This window comes from Temnothorax curvispinosus, unplaced genomic scaffold (genome assembly GCF_003070985.1).
Source record: "Temnothorax curvispinosus isolate PA1 unplaced genomic scaffold, ASM307098v1 QBEX01000892.1, whole genome shotgun sequence".
NCBI classification, from domain to species: domain Eukaryota; kingdom Metazoa; phylum Arthropoda; class Insecta; order Hymenoptera; family Formicidae; genus Temnothorax; species Temnothorax curvispinosus.
Window position 1 is genome coordinate 77,843 of NW_020210672.1, and position 19,610 is coordinate 97,452.

Consider the following 19,610-nt stretch of genomic DNA (forward strand, 5'->3'; position numbering starts at 1 on the left):
CCGGATAATCATCCACATCATCCACAAAATCCGGATAATCATCCACAAAATCCGGATAATCATCCACATAATCCACAAAATCCGGATAATCATCCACAAAATCCGGATAATTATCCACCATGTCGTCAGGAGCATGCATTGGATTATTTTGCGCGTTGACTGCTCTGTAATCAACTCTACGTTTTATCGTTAGATTACAGTGAAAACAGTTTTTATTGTCAATCAGATGGTGCATATCATTCTCGCGTATGCGCAAACAGTCGATTAAAAAATTTTGCCTCGGTATTCTGCATGATTTCACCTGTTTGAAAACACAAGTTGTCTTAATATATCGTTATTATTATCTTGTTATGGGCAATAACATTCAACATTGAATATGCTGCTTTTAAAAATGCCGTTGAAGAGATCTTTATAATTATTTATAAAAACGTGATTATAATCTAATTTTTAAATATTAAAGAAGTGAGCGCTTTATTTATACAAATAATAATGGATATAATCTTACCGGGCCATTGTAAGTACCGTTAAATGTCCCAATTGCTTCAAATGTATATGTGAATTGTTTGCATACAGAGATGGAGTTCGCGATTTGCAAGAAACCCATCACATCACCCATCTGATTTATGGAAATATTCAAGAAAAACAGGCCCATCTCTTTGATATGAAAAGCAAAATCGTAATCCCGATTCAAGATATACTTCAGAGTCCATTTCTTTTTTAATACATTATCTTTTGCGTTGAACTGTAATTACAATTAACCATAACAAAAATACAATCTTGAAAAGTTTAATTATAATTCCAATCGCACATTTGCAAATTTGAAAAAAATACGCGCTATACCTCATAAAATACATCTTTATGGTGATATCTTAAGTGGCCAATCATTCGTCCATGTGGTAGTTCCACTACACAAGTTCCAATACGACACGGATATAATCCTTTTCCTTCTCTAGGTGCCAAATTCAGCATAAACTTTTGTTGCTCGTTTCTCTTTTATCGTTTGAAGGAAAAATGAGAAGTAAAAATAAATAGATATCTAAATTAAGATTGTCTTGTATTATCTTTGTATTGTTTTTGTCTCTCATTATTATTATCTCGTATTATTATCGCTGTATTAGAAATAAACACCATACCTTTATGTCCTGCAATATGGTTGAGATTTGTTCCACTGCCAAATTTCTCGTTCCCGTAAAGGGAGATCTACATATAGGGCAGACCTGCAGCCGTATTCTGCACGGATTACAAATGTGGTGGCCATTTACGCATTGGTCTTTTACACCCTGTGCTACTTCTAAGCACACGGGACATTTGAGCAATTCCTCCAGTGCATCACACCACTGAAACAATCGGAATTATGGAATGATCATTCGGTACAATGATTAGACATATAATTATTAAACATGCGGCCAATGTTGCAAAAGTATAATTCGAAGTTAATATAAAAAATTCGAGGTTAATATAAATAACGTAATCGTAATCAAATTATCAGCAATCGGATAAAATCCGCTGATAACGTTAAGACGTAATTGACGTTACGGCGCAGACATAAGATCTGCAGAAGAAATCGTGCTAGAACATAAAAATATCGCGGCGTAGCAATACCATACCATAACTCCAATCTCCTCCATCGTGATTGAGCGTATTTTGAGCTCGATACACGAGCACAAGACGACAGTATTTTGAAGACACAGGCGACCGGTGGGCAGTGACCGGTAGAATGTAGAACTGGGCGCGTTCAGCAGACCAAGCCGCTCAGTAGCAGTCGAACGTGATTGGCTCTTATTTTTAGAACCAACCAATCAACGCAGAGTGTTGATAAGACGAACTCAACAGTTGTATCTGCTGAACACGGCCACTGACAATACACTCGCTACAAAACACAAAACTAACATCTACCGCCTTTTCTGGAATTCCCCGGTTTTTTCGTCTCTCGCCACGTTGCCCAGGTTGCTCAGGATTACCACACTCCATTGACAACAAAATTGCTAGACGGCTTTCATGAAAATGATCATCGCTTATTGGATAGCAATTAGCAACCGAATCTGATTCGTCAGCTTCAATAAGTACGTGCGCACTGATTACATTTCAGTGCACTGACGTCATCGTCCTGGTCTTGACAGAGCAATATTTCGTAATCCGATCTTATATTTAATAATAAGATAAAGGAATAAAGGAATGTCGCATCTCACTTCAGTATACGTACATTAAAGTGAGATGCAACATGCCTTATTCCTTATTCCTCTGTCTTATTCCTTTTATTTTTCTCATTGTGTCTGAGCCCTTATTTTTTACTGCGTGTAAATAAATTAAAATGCTATAACTCATTGTCAGGGGATGCCGATGTGGAATATTTACACCGACAAAATTTTATCTATTTTACGTATTCTTAAAATAGCTTTAATTTCACAAGATTGCAAATCCTTTTATATACATACAATTAAATACTAACAATTAATTATAAAACACTAATGACGAAAAAAAATTTTTTAAAAATTACTTTTGTTTTTGCACGTAAAGTCGTCACCCACGAAATGGCAACGCCAATAATTACCAACATTTTTAGTTCAATTTAGTGAACGCTTTCCTTTTCGAAGTTTGGCCGTTGCTTAAAAATAATTAAAGTTAAATGAATATCGCCACATATCGCAGTGTGTGTCGAGTAAGTTCTTTCGCGCTTTGATGTATGAGGGCACCATTGATAAACTTTTATCAAGGAAATAAAAAAGTGAGTGCTTTGGCCCAGGGTTATTCTGATTTATTATGTCAAATTTTCCTCGTGAAAATCGAGTAATAATACAAATCTATTTTAAGTATGCGTGGTCAGATGAAATTCACACACAAACAAAAACCGCGCCATCTGACGAGCTGGAAACAGCTGGAAACGACAGAATAGCGCCACCGCCAATAACGGGCGACGCCGATTCCTCTCCACCGCGACTGCTCCTACGCCCGACGCGTCCGACGTGTATGCCGCGGCACGGCGATTGCGCGCGCAATGAATCAGACCGCGCCAGTGTCGTGTATTCCTGCGGGGAAGATGTCGAAGGCGAAGAAGGTGCTGGACGAGGCCCGGGAGATCCAGAATCCCGAGCTGGACCTCGCGGACAAGGGTATCGCGACGTTCGAGGAGATGCCGGGATTGCGTGAGTCTCATCCGCGCGACCTCGCGTCCTCGCGCGCGCGTCATCGCGGATCGCCAAATTAGGCAACTTGTCGCCCGCGGCCTGGATCTCTCCGCTCGCGCGATCCGCAGCACCACAGCCGTTCTGCGGCCTGCGCGGAACCGGATCACGTGGGCGGGTCGGCGCACGCGCGAGTACCACGCGTGCACGCTGGCCTTTTAAATTTGACACTTGGCGTTTTTAAAGATAAACAAGATAAACAGTATGTTAAGCTCCGTTGCGCGAACGCGAAACTTAATGAAATATTCATATTTAAAGAGAATTCTTTTTCTGTTTTGAAATTGTAAAAATGTTGTTTAAGGGATAATATGCAATTTATTGCAATGTATGATTTTAAAATGCTGGAACATATACTATATATCTCGCGCCCTGTGTATAGAATTTTTAGATTTTTTCGAATCGCATGTAAAGGAGAATCGGTATTTACAAGTTTTTCACGAATCTAAAATTCAATATGTGGCCATCTAATAGTTATTAGTTTTTACACATGTTCATCAACTTGCAGTAAATTTGGTATCTATATTTGTTGTAACTTTTACTTTAGATTTATAATTTGCGTCGCTAAAAACTATAGATGTCACATTTGACGCAAAAATTAACTTGGTAATGACCGACCTTGTAAATCCTCATAAAATCCACTATTTTTGTAATTTTAATTTCGGATTTATAATTGATGTTCTGAAAGATTTTTACGCATTGAGTTTTGCATTACAATCTAGGATTCTCTAAAGATTAAACGGATTTTTAATATATTTAAATACACTTGTAAAAATGTGAGATAGAGATGACAAGTTACGTGCTTTTTTTTTTAACGCAAATTACCTTTCTGTCGAATTCACGATATTTACGAGCAAAAGTACTTTCCTCGAAGTAAAATTTGGAAAATCTAACACTAAATATACAAAGTTACGAATCTTAATCATCGCTAATTTTTTGCTACCAAACTGAAGATGAGCTTACAAAAGTCTTGGCGTGTTTCAGTGAATATGATTAACGTAACGAGGCTGACGCTAAGTCACAATAAAATTCAAGGTGAGCGTGTCTTCCAGCTTAACGCAATTATATTGTCCGCCAATTCAATCGATGTATGATGTATTATCTACAACACAATTGTGGTTTTCGGTACAGCGGTGCCACCGGGTCTCGCCAATCTAGTCAACTTAGAGATACTGAATCTCTTCAACAATCACATCACCGAGCTGCCTATATCTCTGTCGCAAATGCCGAAGTTGAGGATCCTGAACGTGGGGTCAGTAGATTTTATATTAAAGGATGAAATTTTTAAATCAATGCTTGCGTTTGTTTATTTACATTGGCAGCTATATTGGGAAAATAAAATCTAATCACACGTTACGTGTATTATATATTCTATTTTCCCAGCAATAGAGCTTCCAATGGGAATAAACGAACGCAGGCCTTATATCTTGAGTTTTGTTATTTTTGACTACCGCACGTGTCGAAATTTATTATTTTAACACGAAACAGTATTATTTTAACTACATTGGTTTAATTAAATTAACATTGTTTTAGTTGAATTAACGATATATTGAGTAGGAGCAGTGGCGACTTATAAAAATGGTTAAAAATGATTATAATTGAGCATAATTTGACACTACGAATTTAACAGTGTAGGCAATGTAGACTGTAGGGCGTGCCACGCGTACCCTTAGCTTTATTCCGCGACGGAAATTTATCAGAACGTTCAACTTCCGGCAGGATGAATCGGTTAGATGTGCTTCCTCGCGGCTTCGGCGCGTTTCCGGTCCTCGAGGTGTTGGACTTGACGTACAACAATCTCAGCGAAAAGAACCTACCCGGAAATTTCTTCATGATGGGTCAGTCACGGTTGTTAAATCGTCTAATGCGTTTCTCCGCAAAAATCCGCACATTAATTCGTCCTTTCTTTAGAGACCCTGAGAGCGCTCTACCTCGCCGACAACGATTTTGAGTATCTGCCGCCTGAAATCGGCCAGTTGAAAAATCTTCAGATTGTAAGAGGATTTTAACGCTTTCGTAGTTTTGCAACTTTATGAAAAAAAAATATTCCGTTTCTCTCGATGTAAGACTCTCTTGATTGTAATATTTTAGCTCGTACTGAGGGAGAACGATCTGATCGAGTTACCGAAAGAGATCGGCGAACTGACACGTCTTAGGGAGCTGCATATTCAAGGAAATCGCTTGACGGTGTTACCTCCCGAGATAGGTAGATAGAATACGACGATATGTGTATAAAATCGTACACTGTTAAATATTAGAAGATAAAAAAATCACTCCTTAAGTTAAATAACATTTTGCAATTTTTAACTACTATATGTGTATCAAAATTTATTATTTTAATACAAAACAGTATTATTTTAACTCCATTGGTTCAGTTAAATTTATATTTTTTTTAGTTAAATTAATGACATTTTAAGTAAAAGTGGTGATCTATAGGATTGGTTAAAAATGACTCAAGTTATATAATTTGACACTACGAATTTAACAGTGTAGTAGAATAGCTAAGCAAAATGTATACTGCAGAATTCATATTACAGGGAATCTGGATCTGGTGAGTAACAAGGCTGTATTCCGAATGGAGTTTAATCCGTGGGTTACTCCGATCGGCGATCAGTTGCAAGTGGGCATATCTCATGTCATGGACTACATTCGCTCGGAAACGTATCGATAGTAGGTGTTTCTCTCGCTTTATTACGAATTGCTGCATAGCACAATTTAAAAAAAAACCGAACGCTTCGGAGAATGAAAAATTTTGAATTATCCGTTTTATACGAATTTCATCAGGATTCTCGTGCTTCTAACACTTCAGCTAGCTTGAACTAACATTCTGTAATTGATCGGAAGGAGTTTTGACAACAAGTATTTTGTCACTTTTTTTCAGCGTTTACAATCGACATCAAAGCGCCAAAGGTCCGCCACCTGCCATCGAGAACGATAAGAGCAAAAAGATCTCACGTGCTCGTTGATGTGCGCCCGTTTTCGCGTAATCCTGACCAAATAATATTATCTCTGCCTAATCTTTTACGAAGATTATTTTTATAAGTCATATACTGCCAATAATCGTTTATTTATGCTAATTAATGAATTCAAGAATTAAAATGGTGCCTTCTAGAAGTAGAATTAATAATGACAAGACATAATGCATATTAATAACATTGTTATACATTTTTAATTGTTTATTAATTTAATATATATATATATATATACATATTAAATTAAAATAACGTATTATACACATTATTTCTTAATCCGAAAAAAATATATTTAAAAAAAGATTTTACATCAACTTTTTATTTTATTTTATTGAAAGTACTGTTATAGTTGTTAACTAACGATCCCAATTAGATTCTTATTGCCAAAAACATATCCCTTGCAATAATAATTTTATGAAATTTTTCATAACACATTCTTAAAACTTTGTATTTTTAAATTATAAAAATGGATACATCTAGGGGATTGGGAACTTTAATTTTATAACTGAAACCTTGCGATACAGCATCGACAGTTTTTTGCGGTACAAAAATTCTATCTGAGAATTAAGGCTTACTAGATTTTTACATTTATTTCTACCGTCTCCCTGGACAACGAGAAAGAAAATCGCGAAACAAATCGTCTCGTTATCAATCCGCGTCAAACATTTCCGGTGTCAATAACGCTCGTTTATCCCACTTATTGCAAGCACACGAGTCTTCAAAATGGTAAATATAAAAAAATACAGCTTAATCATTTGATTTAGCAGTTCGAAAATTATCAATCACGTTTTTCCGCATGATAAAATACCATTTAGGCTTTATATGCGCTATCACAATCTCGAAGATACAACTCTAAACATTAGAAATCACAAATTCAAATCAAAATTAATAAAAAATGTGAATTTATGAGCAGCGGGGACGTGTATAGTTTATTGTGATAGTTTAACGGTAAAGGATGTAGATTTGCGATAAGATATATTGATTAATCGAAACCGAAAGCGCGAAGTGCTTTCGATCCACATCGGCCAAGGCGGCGTGCAGATGGGCAACGCTTGCTGGGAGCTTTATTGCTTGGAACACGGCATACAACCCGACGGCATGTTGCCACCGCAGACCTGCGCGAGCGACGAGGGCTTTCAGACCTTCTTCAGCGAGACAGGCGGTGGAAAATACGTACCTAGGGCCGTTTTCCTCGATCTCGAACCGACAGTGATAGGTAAGCTCGTTTTACGACGTTTTAGTGATTAATAATGAAATGACAATATCGATAAGCTAATATACATTCCTTCGTCATCACCCTTTAGACGAAGTACGCACGGGGACGTATCATCAGCTGTTCCATCCCGAGCAACTAATCTCTGGCAAGGAAGATGCCGCAAACAATTACGCGCGCGGTCACTATACTCTGGGCAAGGAGATCATCGATCTCGTGCTGGATAGGATACGCAAAATAGCCGACATGTGTGCTGGTCTTCAGGGTTTCCTCATCTTTCACGCGTTCGGCGGTGGTACCGGATCTGGCTTCGCTAGTCTGCTGATGGACCGGCTGTCCATGGACTACGGCAAGAAGGCGAAGCTAGAGTTCGCCATATATCCGTCGCCGCAGATCTCCACGGCGGTCGTTGAACCCTACAATGCGATTTTGACGACCCACACCACGCTGGAGAACTCTGATTGCGCGTTCCTCGTAGACAACGAGGCGATCTACGACATTTGCCGGCGTAACTTGGACATTGAACGACCGACCTACACGAATCTGAACCGGCTGATTGGCCAGATTGTCTCGTCGATCACAGCCTCCCTGAGATTCGACGGCGCCCTCAATATCGACCTCACCGAGTTCCAGACGAATCTTGTGCCCTATCCCAGGATACACTTTCCTCTGGCGACCTACGCGCCCATCGTGTCTATCGAAAAGGCCTACCACGAGCAGCTTACCGTGATGGAGCTCACCTCGGCCTGCTTCGAGCCGGCCATGCAGATGGTCAAGTGCGATCCACGAAGGGGCAAGTACATGGCCTGCTGCTTGCTATATAGAGGCGACGTGGTGCCGAAGGACGTCAACGCTTCTATCGCGACCATCAAGACCAAGAGAACAATACAGTTTGTCGATTGGTGTCCAACGGGCTTCAAGGTTCTTTTTCTAGTGACATTTCTTCGTGACAATTTTGCAATAATTCGTGAATTGTTGGTTGTAAAAGTTCTACTTTGTGTGTACTGTCAACGTAAAAAGAATTTCGGAACAAATTCCAATTTATTAGCTATATATATATTTATCATGCTTCAGAATATTTTGCACGTAATAATCGAGTTTGACATTTTTTTCGGTTTGATTTGGATTACAATAGGTAGGAATCAATTACCAACCACCAACCGTAGTACCGGGCGGTGATCTGGCAAAGGTACAAAGAGCCATGGCCATGTTGGCGAATACCACGGCAATCGCGGAGGCGTGGGGCCGACTGAACCGTAAATTCGATCTTATGTTCAGCAAACGAGCTTTCGTTCATTGGTAAACTACGCTCGTTTCTATTTCGCAAATTTAGACTCGTTGAGGATGATCTGTCCTCATTCGCAAATTGTAATCATCAGGTACGTCGGCGAGAACATGGAGGAAAACGAATTTAACGAAGCCAGGGAGGACTTGGCCGCGTTAGAAAAGGATTATCACGAAGTCGCCACGGATTCCTTAGATATTGGTGGCGAAGAAGAAATTTGATCGTCTTCAAAAGACTCGCAGTGATAATCACGTGCAACAAGAACGCATGCACTTTGGTGGGATAAATAAACGTTTCTTTTTTTTTTGTTTGTTTATTCGGTCGTACCATTTTTCTAGGTCTTTTACATTGTTTTGTTGTTCTCTTGTACATATTTTATATCGTTTTTATTTTAGATACGAGTTTTTTGCGTCTTTGTGATATAATAAAAAAAAAACTTGGAGCAATTTCCGTGTTATTGAATTCTTTGATTGGAAACTTGAGGGAATTCTTAACGAAGATTTTCGGAGGAAATCCGTGAGAAAAGGGGAATGAAAGACAGAGCGCCCTTTATAGATATTATAGGCTTTTTATTGTTGGAACAGCACGTGGCTGCGCGAATTATATTACATATGTATAAATTTCCGTCGGCATCTTTACATTACGGTCGCAGAAACTCTCGCATAGCGCGTAAAACTTTTATCCCCCCCCTTTTTTCGTAGTAAAGTGTGGTGTAAAAAACGTGAACGTTCTGTATTTGTGCGTGTTACGTTGACACGTGGGAAATTTAAAACAAAATATTGCAAAGAAATAAAAGAAATAAATGTACTTTCCCTTTCTCGTGGACATTAAGCTCGGGAAGTAATACCGAATTAAATAGTCGTTAGTCGCATAATCGTACAATAATAATAAGGACGATAGTAAATCAAAGTAAAAACGTAGAGCGATGATAGAGATGCTGCCAAGCTGACGACAGAATAACACGACAACTAATCACGTTAATTACAGCGATAACGATGACAATAGTGATAAACATTCGTCGTAATCATTATCAAGCATAACTCTTACCCTATCTCTCTCTCTCTCCACCTTTCGCTCTATCGTCGCATCGTCGGCGACATTTTGGAACAGTTCTTTATCGTATCGTATCAATAGAATAATAATAATCTATTGTTATATTCTTTTTAATAGAATCTTGGACGCGCCGTTCGCTGGCAGACACGCGTAATAATTTGCATATCTTCGTATCTATAAAACTTCTCGGTGTCTCTCTTTCTCTCTTTCTCTTCCTGTATCTACCTATTCTCCCTCTTCCGTTTACTTAGAGAAAAAAAAGGGAAAAAGCTTTTTATCTCGTTCTTTTCATCATACTTTTTGGATTGGCAGACTAAGTCCGCCGCTCGCTGGACTAGAGATTTTCACTACCGCTTTATTGCGCATCCGTTATCATATATTCGAAGGGGAGAGGTCTTCTTCCTCCTCGCTTCTCTAGTATTCGTTAAAAAGTAACTCTTTAAAGGGCCAAACACGTCGTCCCCTTTGGCTCGAAAGTCGTTTCGTCGTTTCAAGTTGTCTCTGGACTGTGAAAAATTTGTCTCCCTCTCCTCTAGAGAGGCAAATCGCAAATTAAAACACCGACAATTCTCTATCAGTATCAACTAACGAGGACACAACGTCGTTCTCGTTCGTAACTGGTCAAAGGACATGGATTTACAAAGATATTCAGAGGTAAACTTCGCCTAGAACAATTTCTTGTCGAGATGAAAAACTTTACAAGCGCGCGATGAGACACACCGGACGCGCAAGACACCGTTTCCAAGATTAACAGAAATTTTCAAGTCGTCCGAGGATCAATGAAATCAATGCCACATCGTGTTTTCATCTCTTTTCACGTCCAAAGGGTCAACGCGAATCGCCGAAGGTAAAGCCACGCGGCAGAGTTCAGAACAAATGTAAATTCTTGACAGTTCCAAACTCCGTCGAATTAGAAAAGTATTCGAAAAAAGGCTTCGCTGTGTTAGTTCGCAATCAACTTTCAAGTCAATTTTACAGTGCTTCGTAGCGTCTTGTGGACCTGCAGAATCGCTGCGCGAAGGCCAAAAATTCTCTTACTGATCGTCGTCAGGCCTATAATCAATCCGCGTACAAACGATATTCGTGTTACGAAACGCTGAAAATTCGAGCGCGGTGACGTTATTAGCAAAACGAATATTGTTAGCTAGATTGAAGCGATTGTCATTGTTAGGATTTGCCTGCACGCACGAATGCCCGTTGGAGTGTCGAGAAGGCCGGGTAAAACAGGCGGGAAATGCTTAGGATCTTTGGTAAAACCCCGCCTGACACGATCGGCGATGATCACGGACGCTCAAACATTATCGTTTAAGGCGAAAATAATCGAGGAGGATGAACAACGTTGGACCTCGAGTCCATCACGCTCTCGTCGTGGCAAGGGTACAAGACGACGAGGTCTTTTCGATCACCCATATAAATGGGGTCGGAGACGCGAATGCTATCCAGATATTCTAGGCGTCTGATCGGAAAGTTTGCGCTATGTAATCAAACGGTCCATTAAATAATAATCATGCTACGAGATAGTGACTATGTTAATTCACCAACCATCACTATAATCGGTAAATCGTAAAAATAATAGCGGTCGTGGTAAAACGAAGCTACTCGCGAGTAATTAAGGACAGTTACAATGAACGAACAACTAATAATAATATAATTAAAAGTAGCGATAGAATATTAATAATAATAATAGTAATAATAAAATAATAGTTAAAGATTGGAAGAGTAGTACGGTAGTAAGTAGTAGTAGCAATAGTAGTAGTGGTAGAATAGTAATAGTGGTAGTTCAGAGCGGTAGTAATTGGTAATGGTATAATGACGATTATGTCGTTTGTGAAAATATCTAGGATCGATCTCTTTTGTCGATGACGCAATCGCACGATTCACAGTCATTTACGTTTCGCTCACTTACAATACAGATTGGCAGACAGAATATCGATGTACAAGCAAACTCGACCAACTACAACTTTTCATCGCTTTCATTCTCTCACATTCTCTCTTTTGTTCTCTCTCAATCTTTCTCACTCGCTCGCTTGCTCGTATCCGCGGCAATTCATCCCCGCGTTCTCGCTCGATCGACAGTAGTGGCAGTGATCGCGATTTCGAAAGCACTTCTGCTTTCTTTGTGCGTGGTCCACCCATTAACATGTTAATTGACAGCGATACGATCACGCTAACGCGTCGCGAACTGCCTTAAACATTAATAGCGTTAAATATTCGATTCAGCGCAACTCTGCGTTTCGCAGTTCCCGAGAAAATCTCACGGGAAATGACTCGTTCCCCGGTGTATCGATTTGTTTTACTTGCCGGAACAACGTGCCTCACGTTTCAATAGAAAAAGAGATACGGCAGTGTGAAGGTGGCAAATTCCGCTTCGACTTAGCGTTTGTTCGTTCGTTCGTTCCGGTAGTTGTTGAGACGGGCGAGAAGCGCGACGGCGATGAAGCACGGCGGATTCGACGCGGAAGGAAACCAAGACGACGGAAGCACGGTAATGGACGCGGTGACGACGACGACGACGACGGCGCTGGGAACCGGGAAAACGTCCGCGCGCTCTCTCTCTCTGTCCCTCTCTCGGTCAGTCCCGAACTGTTCAGGACCGATAGATACGGATAACGTCGCGGATCGGCGCCCGGCAAAGTGGGCAATGACCGCCGCCCTTGCCGCGCCACTGTTGAATCGCGCATGTATAGCACATACACATGTGGCCGCACATATAGAGCACGCTATCGATGTTGCGCTCGTAGCAGATGGAGCACTCGCTCGGCTGACCGGCCAGCGTCGGCTGCAGGCCCTCGCTCCACTGCTGCAAATGGGACGAGGTCGCGCGCGACGACGCGGACGTCAGGGTGCCGTCCAAGCTCTGGTAGGTCACTGGATCGACGTACGTCGACGAACCGGTGCTGGCCATCGTTCCGGTCAACGGCGGCGAGGACTGCCTAGAGGATCCGGGATGCGGTACCGGCGCGGGCGCGGCTGCCGCTGCCGCTGCCGCGGAGAGATGCACCGATTGCGCCGGCGAATTCCTATGCGTCGCAGAAGCGTAAATCGGTTGTGGCGTGGGCGGCGGTGGCGTCGGGTAACCGGCCTGGGGTGGTAGATTTACGACGAGCACCGTTCCGCCACCCACCGCCGGCTTAAATTGCACCATCTCGGAAAATCTGGACAATTCCGTAGCGGCGTTGCTGTGATTCGAGTGCTGTTGCTGCTGCTGCTGTTGCTGTTGCTGCTGGACATTGGCAGGCGAGGGATTGCTCTGACGTTGCCGGGGCGGCGACGTTGGTCTACTGGCCAACATTCTGACACGCTGAGTGCTCCCATAAGCGTCCACGAACGCCCACAGTTGGAGGCTCTGATCGACATGCATGACGACGTTGGGCGGGCCGCCGTTCTTGCTCATCTGCACCTCGCCGTAATGCGTGACCGTGAAGGCGATCTCGTCACCGGGCTGCGGACTCGACGCTACGTCCTTGGAGACCACCCAGTACTCCGGACGATCTAACAGCAGGTCGCTGTCGTCCGGCAGGTCCTCCGCCGTGAGTCGCGCCGGATCGCACGAGGTCAGGCCCAGAGCGAGGGCGCCGACGTACATCGGTTCCGTCGAGAGGATCTGCACGACCAATCGCTCGCCCAACAGCAACGGCCGGCCCGTGAACGCGTAGCCGTGACAGAACTCCGTGTCCGTGCGCGTCGCCACGCACTGCTGGTTACTGAAGCGGATGTTCCTGCCCCGAGTGCTGCGAAGAAAGAAAACGAGGAAGCGATTAGCCTCAGCGGCGCTCGCTCGCTTAATGACGGGCGTCTTAGGAAACCGTGAAAAGCGGACGGCGAATTAGTTCTGTGCGGCTGAACGGCGCGGCGAATCGTTGTGCACCGGGTAGAGTAACTCCATTGTAAATCGATGACTTTCAACTTTCGCGTTATTCTCTCGGAAAAAAAAACTATCGCGTTGAGTGATGCGAAACTTTGCCAATTTGATCGAACGCGTCTAATCAGAAAGCGTAATTGCACAAGTGACGTTCAGTCGGTGCTGGATAATTCTCTTCGGATAATTCAATCGCGATTTAAGCCAGCGAGGACAAGAATCTTTTCCGCGACACGCATCAACCAGAGCTGGATCGCGCGGATGAAACGCGAGTGGACGATCTAGCACGCTCGATACTTACGAGTGGAAGGGCAGGGGCGTGAAAATGACGCCCGGGGGTTGAAACCTAAGACCGGGTAGCTCCACGTCGGGCTCGTGATGAATCGACATGTTCTGCATAGACGGTACGATGATCCTTTCGACATCCCGGCCGGCGTTGCTGGCATCGTCCATGGCCGAGTGCCTGCTGTGCTGCGCATTGTCCTCGTTGCTGTGCTCGGCGCCTCTGCGTATATTGTTGAAGTGCTGACGATTCGGATCGACGAACTCGATCGCGGTGCTGTTGCCGTAGACGTCGATGATCGCCCAGAGCGGGCCCCGGGTCTCGACGCCGCTGAAGAAGAGACCCTTCTCCTCGCCATTGACGCCGAAGTGAACGTCACCGGCCGACGTGACGTAGTAGAAGAGCACCGTATCCCTCTCCGCGAACCTCTCGGCGAGCGCCTTAGCCCAGTAGCCCGGCTTGTTCGTCAGATCCGGACACGCGTACCTCGGTAAACCGCTCCGGAGATTGATCGGGTCGTTGCTGGTGAAGCCGAAACGGATCACGCCGCTCCAATTGTCGGAGATCTCCAGGAACTTCACACAGACCTGCGCGGTTTCACAGAAAAGCGACCATGTAGAACTTGACTCGTGATTTGTAGGAGGAAAGAGAAAAGGAAAGAAGCCACCTTGCGGCGGCAGAGGTGCCGCATGGGCGATCCTAAAATGGAGCTTTATTCGAGGCATCCTCGGGAATTGATTACGCTCAATTATGTTCATCCCACGTGTCGCGTCATTAGAATTTTACGACTACTCCTAAATTATACGCTACGTAGAAATCGAAAATACGCTTAAACACCTAACGCGACGCCCACTTGTCTTAACAACAGCGACTGCACAGAAAAAAGAAGTGTCAAATAAAAACTTATATACGTAACAATCCATAATCTTCTTATAAGAATTTCAACTTTTTTTTTCTTGGTTGAACTATATAAAATAAAAATGAACTATATAAATAAAAACTTTATTCAAGCAAATTTTCTTCGTTTAACGTAAGATAATCTCCCTTCCAAGATTATAGATCGTTGAGTATACATGCGAGTATATTGTAAGTCTTGATTGGACACTTTTTTTTCTGTGTGGTTATTCCCTTCGCGTATTCAAGACGGATCGTCGGAAGACCGGGTGATTCCGTTGAAAATTGTTCGAATCATTCAGCGCGGCCATACGATCTGCTCGTATTACCTAACTACAGGCGGACACGCAAGATAAGCCCGCTGTGTACGTCGGACATCGCCGGGAGGGGCTCGTAACTTCAACCTGGACGATATGCAAAACAACGACCTACGCAAAAAAAGCCCGGCTCTCTCATGGTCGCGGCGATCCGTTTTAATATTCCGAGGAATGCGAACGGCGGTATCTCGAGCGTAACGAGAGTCGTCGGTTTCCCACAATCGGGCGGCGGGCGCCGCGCCGGTGGATTTAAAAGCCGTCGAGAGAAATTGATCCGAGGGGATCTCACCTTTTCGCCCACTCGCACGGGTCTGGCGCTAAACGTGACGCCCTTGCAAAAGCTCTCGTGCCTCCGGGCGATCGTACCGCCGTTGCACAGCCTGATGTTGTCACCGTGCACGTGGTGAAACGTCAACGGCGGCAGGTTGTTGGTACCCGCGTTCGAGGACCTGGGCGCTGAAACAGAAAACGATAACCATCGATAACGTCTTCCGACATGCAAACATCTGTACATACATACATTATCTCATAATCAGAAGACTATACGTCGTATACTTCGAATCGGTTTAGCTTATTTGTTTCGCAGGTACGTTGTTTCGTAATCAAATATCAATACCGTTGGAATGTGGAAGAAAGAATGTGCAAAAATTATTTATGTTTATTTATGCGTTTCACATAAATACTTATTTATGTATACAGGATGTTTTCTAAGTAAGCAGACAAACTTGAAAGGGATATTTCTTGGTTTATTTTTAAGAAGAAAAGGTTCTATAAACATGTGTCCTAAACTGCTTCGTTCTCAAAAAATACAGAGGGTGTCAAAGATACACATTCCTGGTGGATCTGAAAATGTTTTATCGGTACTAGAAAGTGCTTCTTAATACCACATGTACGCATATCAAATTGGAATCAAATATTTTTAAACGTTTTCCAGATTTTCAAAATTTTCATACTTTTTTTCCACAACTTTGAGATTTTGTATTTTGAAGCAATTTATAGGACACATGTTTATAGGACCTTTTCTTCCTAAAATAAACCAAGGAATATCCCCTTCAAAAGTTTGTCTACTTACTTAGGAAACACTCTGTATACGCAGGAATAACATATTATTTTTATGCCTATTAAATATTGTAGGTAAATAATATTTATTTACACACATGACATACTATAAATAATATCTTTTCGCAAAGCTGCGGCAAAAAGGTCTGCTTCAAGGTCGGTGCTTCGATATAGTTGATTTCTTTTCATGATACACTTACTTAATATATTTAATCTTTTACGAATTCTCGAGTTCGATGTATCCAATTTTTTTCAGGCTACACCTACGAACTCTAGAATATACATGGAAATGAGGTAGGCGAAATAGACGTTTAATTTATATTTATATGAAAACGATTATCGTTTTTCTATTCGATATAAAAGCTAGCTTATGAACATCGCGTCGTCCAAGGATCGCCTCGACCTTTCGACCGATTGTTTCATAGGCGCGTGGGCGCGGTTAGCTGCAAAGTTGCTGGATTTCTCTTTTTCTCGATCGCGATCGGGCAGGACTCGAAGTGGCGTTTTGCCGGAAGAAATAGGCCGTCGACGTTTCTAGCGCGGCCGGGAAAATTCACTTTGAGCTAAGGTAGCCACTTCGGAACGGGGAACAAAGAAGTTATTCAGCGCATCGCAAAAGGAAAAGGAGGGAGAAATTCGATCGGGGGAACTCGAATGCAAAAGCACCTCTCGTCGGAGCCCATCGAGCGTTTCCACTCCGGTATTTCATAATGCAGGCTCGCCGATCCGGAATGCGGGGATACCCGCCAGGACGTTTGCAGGCGATCGGCGAAGATGGAATCGCGTCGGCCCGATACCACCACCGTGAAGGATCCCGTGCCTTGGATCCGAAATAATCAGTCATTTAATTTTTATAATTTCACGCGAAGAGAACACCTCGGAATACCGCAGTCGCTTTTTATCACTATTACAATTTTTTACAAACACTTTAATTGCTTGCTCCGATTTTTTACAAACACTTGTCACTCATATGCAGACAGCATACGATAGTATTTATTAACAAATTTAATAAACTTTGAAGAAATATTGATTGAGAATATTGACTCGAACGCGTCTTTGTTCGCGATTTGAAAGTAAACCAGGAGTACCGCGCCGAAGCGACCGGCGCTCGCGAGAGCCTCGTTCTTACTGACTATCGATATGCCGAGGCGCGTAGTCGATATTGTACGTGCGCCGGAAACCGCACGTTTCGCACCGGAAGCGGCCTTCAAGAGCGGACGCCAAGTATTGAGATACACCCGGCGATTCGCTTTCTCCGCAAAACGGCCCGGATGCGGCCCGGAAACCGCCGTTATAATATACGCGGGAGGGAGTTGATTTACACCTTGGCGTCTTCATCGCGAACTTGCAGCGCTTCCTCTGTGAAAGAAATAAAAAATGCGGAAGAGGAACAGTGCGGTTTGCTCCGAGATACCGGTGGGTTAATAACAATGTATCCACAGTGTTAATCAATTGCAGAAGAAACGCAGAAGAAACTCTAGAAAGAATTGAAATTCTCTAAGCTAGAATCGCAAAGCGGATAATAAGAGAATAAATAAGAAAATAGAGAGAGAGAGAGAGAGAGTCATTAAAATCTCTACCCGCTTATCTCGCAGTTTTATTTCTTATCTATCTGCTTTTGCCTACATATTTTTCTAACGATAAAAATATCTGCATAAATACGCGCGATCTATTCACGAGAACATTCAGACCATCGTTAGAAAACTATCGCGAGAAAATTATGGTGCGTGATATAAGAAGTTGCTAGATATCAATATTGATTAATCTGTTAATCGGAATCGAGCGGTGGCGGTCGTTGTCGCCGAGATCGACTGAATAAATGTGATCTGCAGATAAAAAACCAGTACCGGTAAAAATCGCGAACCGTTCGGTTTCTCACGCTCCCGTATAAGGCGCACGTATTAGGAAACGCGTTCGCGCTAATTGAAATTTCTAATTTCCCCCCTCTCTTCGCTGTCGAAAGGGGAAGGGGAGGCGGAACAGTCGCGCTTTTTTCCCCTCTCTCGCTCGGCGGAACCGTTACTACGCGGTTGCAATTATGTAAAAAGTAAATGCGCGGGGTTTCCAGGATTATATGGGAGTTGCGAGTCGTTGCGAGACGCCGAGGTCACCAACGACCGCGCGAACACAGGACGATATTGCGTGTCGCGCGTCCACCGTCCCGTTCCACCTGTTTTCTCGCGTAATTTTCGGCCGGTCAGTGCGGTCACCCGAAAGGAACTTGCCCGCCGTTGAGGCAACATTACGAAATCCGGGGTCGCCCGGATAGAGTTCTTTCCTGGAACTCGCGTATCATCCTGTTGATCGGCGCGGCCACAAGCACGCTTTATTTCGCCATGTTGCGTAGGCCAATAAAAAAAAAGGATCGGAATACATAAGTCGAGTGATAATGAAATGCTTCCGTTAGTCGAGAGATTTTGTTCTTTAAATCGGTTTCCAAGACTCGATTGCGCAATGAGGAAACAGATAAATGTCTATTCATTTTTATACATGGTATAAAGTTTCTGACCAATCTTTGTTTCGACGCTATAGTTCAAGGTTCGATTTTGACATGAAAATTATAATAGAACAAGATGTAATTATAATATAATTACATTTTATGTAATATAATTATAATATAAGACTATATAATCGCCGATCGAGACCGAGCAAAGAATGACAGATGTAAAATCACGCGCGGTCTTTAAAAGACACGACCGTGATTTTCATCTGTGCGGGGAAAGCAGGTGAAGAGCATCTCGCGACGAAGTCTAATTTACACGGATTGGAGAAGCGTCGTTGTTTAGTCTCTCGATTAGTCACGGCAAGAACGTGAATCGCCGACGCACCTCCGACAGTCGGTTAGAAACGCCTGGCCGATTCATCGTGGGAATGTTATGACGTATACCGTTGCATCTCGCCGGCGTTCTTGTTGGCCTCGTGTAACCAAAGCATGACTCCATTTACCCCTGGCGGATGGGCCGTTTACTCGCCGCCACCACCACCGCGACTTCACCGCAGGCGCAAGAGCGTTTCGCGGGGACGGCGGAATTTGCGCGGCGCATCATCGCGAAATGGCAATTATCTTAGCCCTTTGCGAGATTGTTAAAGAAATCTGGAGAGGCTGTGTCTCTCGTTACATATAAATTTATATTCAACTTTTCCGGAGAACAGCTTTTCCGATTGCACTCGAGTTCTCCGGGATCTCCGTTGAGAGGTCAACGGCGTCCGAGGATTGACACGCGGATTGACACACTGCTTTCAGTCCGCGAGGATCAATCGCGATCGTGAAGATACAGCGTTACCGCCTGTGAACAGTTATGCGAACATTCGCTGAGTAATCGCCGATTCAATTCGTCGTGACCGTCATTAAAGACCGCGACGCACACGTCTTCCTTTTTTTCTCCGGAGAGCGACCAAGCGCCAGGCGATCGATCTCCACGCAAATCGCGCGAGTCAGCGAGAATTTCTCTCTCTCTCTCTCTCTCTCTCTCTCTCTCTCTCTCTCTCTCTCTCT

The 19,610-nt window shown here is 43.2% G+C and overlaps 4 protein-coding genes across 7 annotated transcripts in view; 2 read left to right on the forward strand and 2 right to left on the reverse strand.

Moving 5' to 3' along the window:
• Position 1: 1 nt before the first annotated feature.
• LOC112459020 (putative E3 ubiquitin-protein ligase SINAT1) lies at positions 2–1,972 on the reverse strand (the record flags this gene model as incomplete). The annotated part of the gene is made up of 5 exons (XM_025022903.1): positions 1,608–1,972; positions 1,134–1,337; positions 841–990; positions 506–742; positions 2–301 (listed from the first exon to the last, which is right to left on the reverse strand). Coding segments are annotated over exons 1-5 (912 nt in total), but the record flags the coding sequence as incomplete, so codon positions are not given.
• A 963-nt stretch (positions 1,973–2,935) lies between these two features.
• On the forward strand, positions 2,936–6,354 carry LOC112459081 (ras suppressor protein 1). Its single transcript, XM_025023002.1, has 8 exons — positions 2,936–3,143; positions 4,164–4,214; positions 4,311–4,431; positions 4,899–5,017; positions 5,091–5,173; positions 5,271–5,385; positions 5,717–5,849; positions 6,061–6,354. The coding sequence occupies exons 1-8, from the start codon at positions 2,996–2,998 to the stop codon at positions 6,143–6,145; spliced, it is 855 nt and encodes a 284-aa protein (XP_024878770.1). The 5' UTR covers positions 2,936–2,995; the 3' UTR covers positions 6,146–6,354.
• A 95-nt stretch (positions 6,355–6,449) lies between these two features.
• On the forward strand, positions 6,450–9,091 carry LOC112458972 (tubulin alpha-1 chain-like). The gene is made up of 4 exons (XM_025022837.1): positions 6,450–7,367; positions 7,456–8,285; positions 8,500–8,663; positions 8,744–9,091. The coding sequence occupies exons 1-4, from the start codon at positions 7,193–7,195 to the stop codon at positions 8,868–8,870; spliced, it is 1,296 nt and encodes a 431-aa protein (XP_024878605.1). The 5' UTR covers positions 6,450–7,192; the 3' UTR covers positions 8,871–9,091.
• Positions 9,092–9,194: 103 nt separating this feature from the next.
• The window catches only part of LOC112458923 (protein neuralized), a 52,519-nt gene continuing 42,103 nt past the window's right edge, over positions 9,195–19,610 (reverse strand). For 3 of the 4 annotated variants that reach the window (XM_025022783.1, XM_025022762.1, XM_025022768.1), the window contains 3 exons: positions 15,345–15,511; positions 13,863–14,431; positions 9,195–13,433 (listed from right to left, as the gene is read on the reverse strand). In XM_025022783.1, coding sequence (XP_024878551.1) covers positions 12,290–13,433; positions 13,863–14,431; positions 15,345–15,511 — 1,880 coding nt within the window. In that variant the 3' untranslated portion in view covers positions 9,195–12,289. Of the gene's footprint in view, positions 13,434–13,862; positions 14,432–15,344; positions 15,512–16,780; positions 16,903–19,610 lie in introns of those variants that run through there. The other variant, XM_025022777.1, reaches the window with a different exon arrangement.

Coding starts and splice junctions, on each gene's coding strand:
- LOC112458972 (XM_025022837.1), top strand. CDS start 7,193: ATGGGCAACGCTTGCTGGGAGCTTTATTGCTTGGAACACGGCATACAA. Junction 7,368..7,455: donor TCTCGAACCGACAGTGATAG/GTAAGCTCGTTT, acceptor ATCACCCTTTAG/ACGAAGTACGCACGGGGACG. Junction 8,664..8,743: donor AAACGAGCTTTCGTTCATTG/GTAAACTACGCT, acceptor TGTAATCATCAG/GTACGTCGGCGAGAACATGG.
- LOC112459081 (XM_025023002.1), top strand. CDS start 2,996: ATGAATCAGACCGCGCCAGTGTCGTGTATTCCTGCGGGGAAGATGTCG. Junction 3,144..4,163: donor CGAGGAGATGCCGGGATTGC/GTGAGTCTCATC, acceptor GGCGTGTTTCAG/TGAATATGATTAACGTAACG. Junction 4,432..4,898: donor TTGAGGATCCTGAACGTGGG/GTCAGTAGATTT, acceptor AACTTCCGGCAG/GATGAATCGGTTAGATGTGC.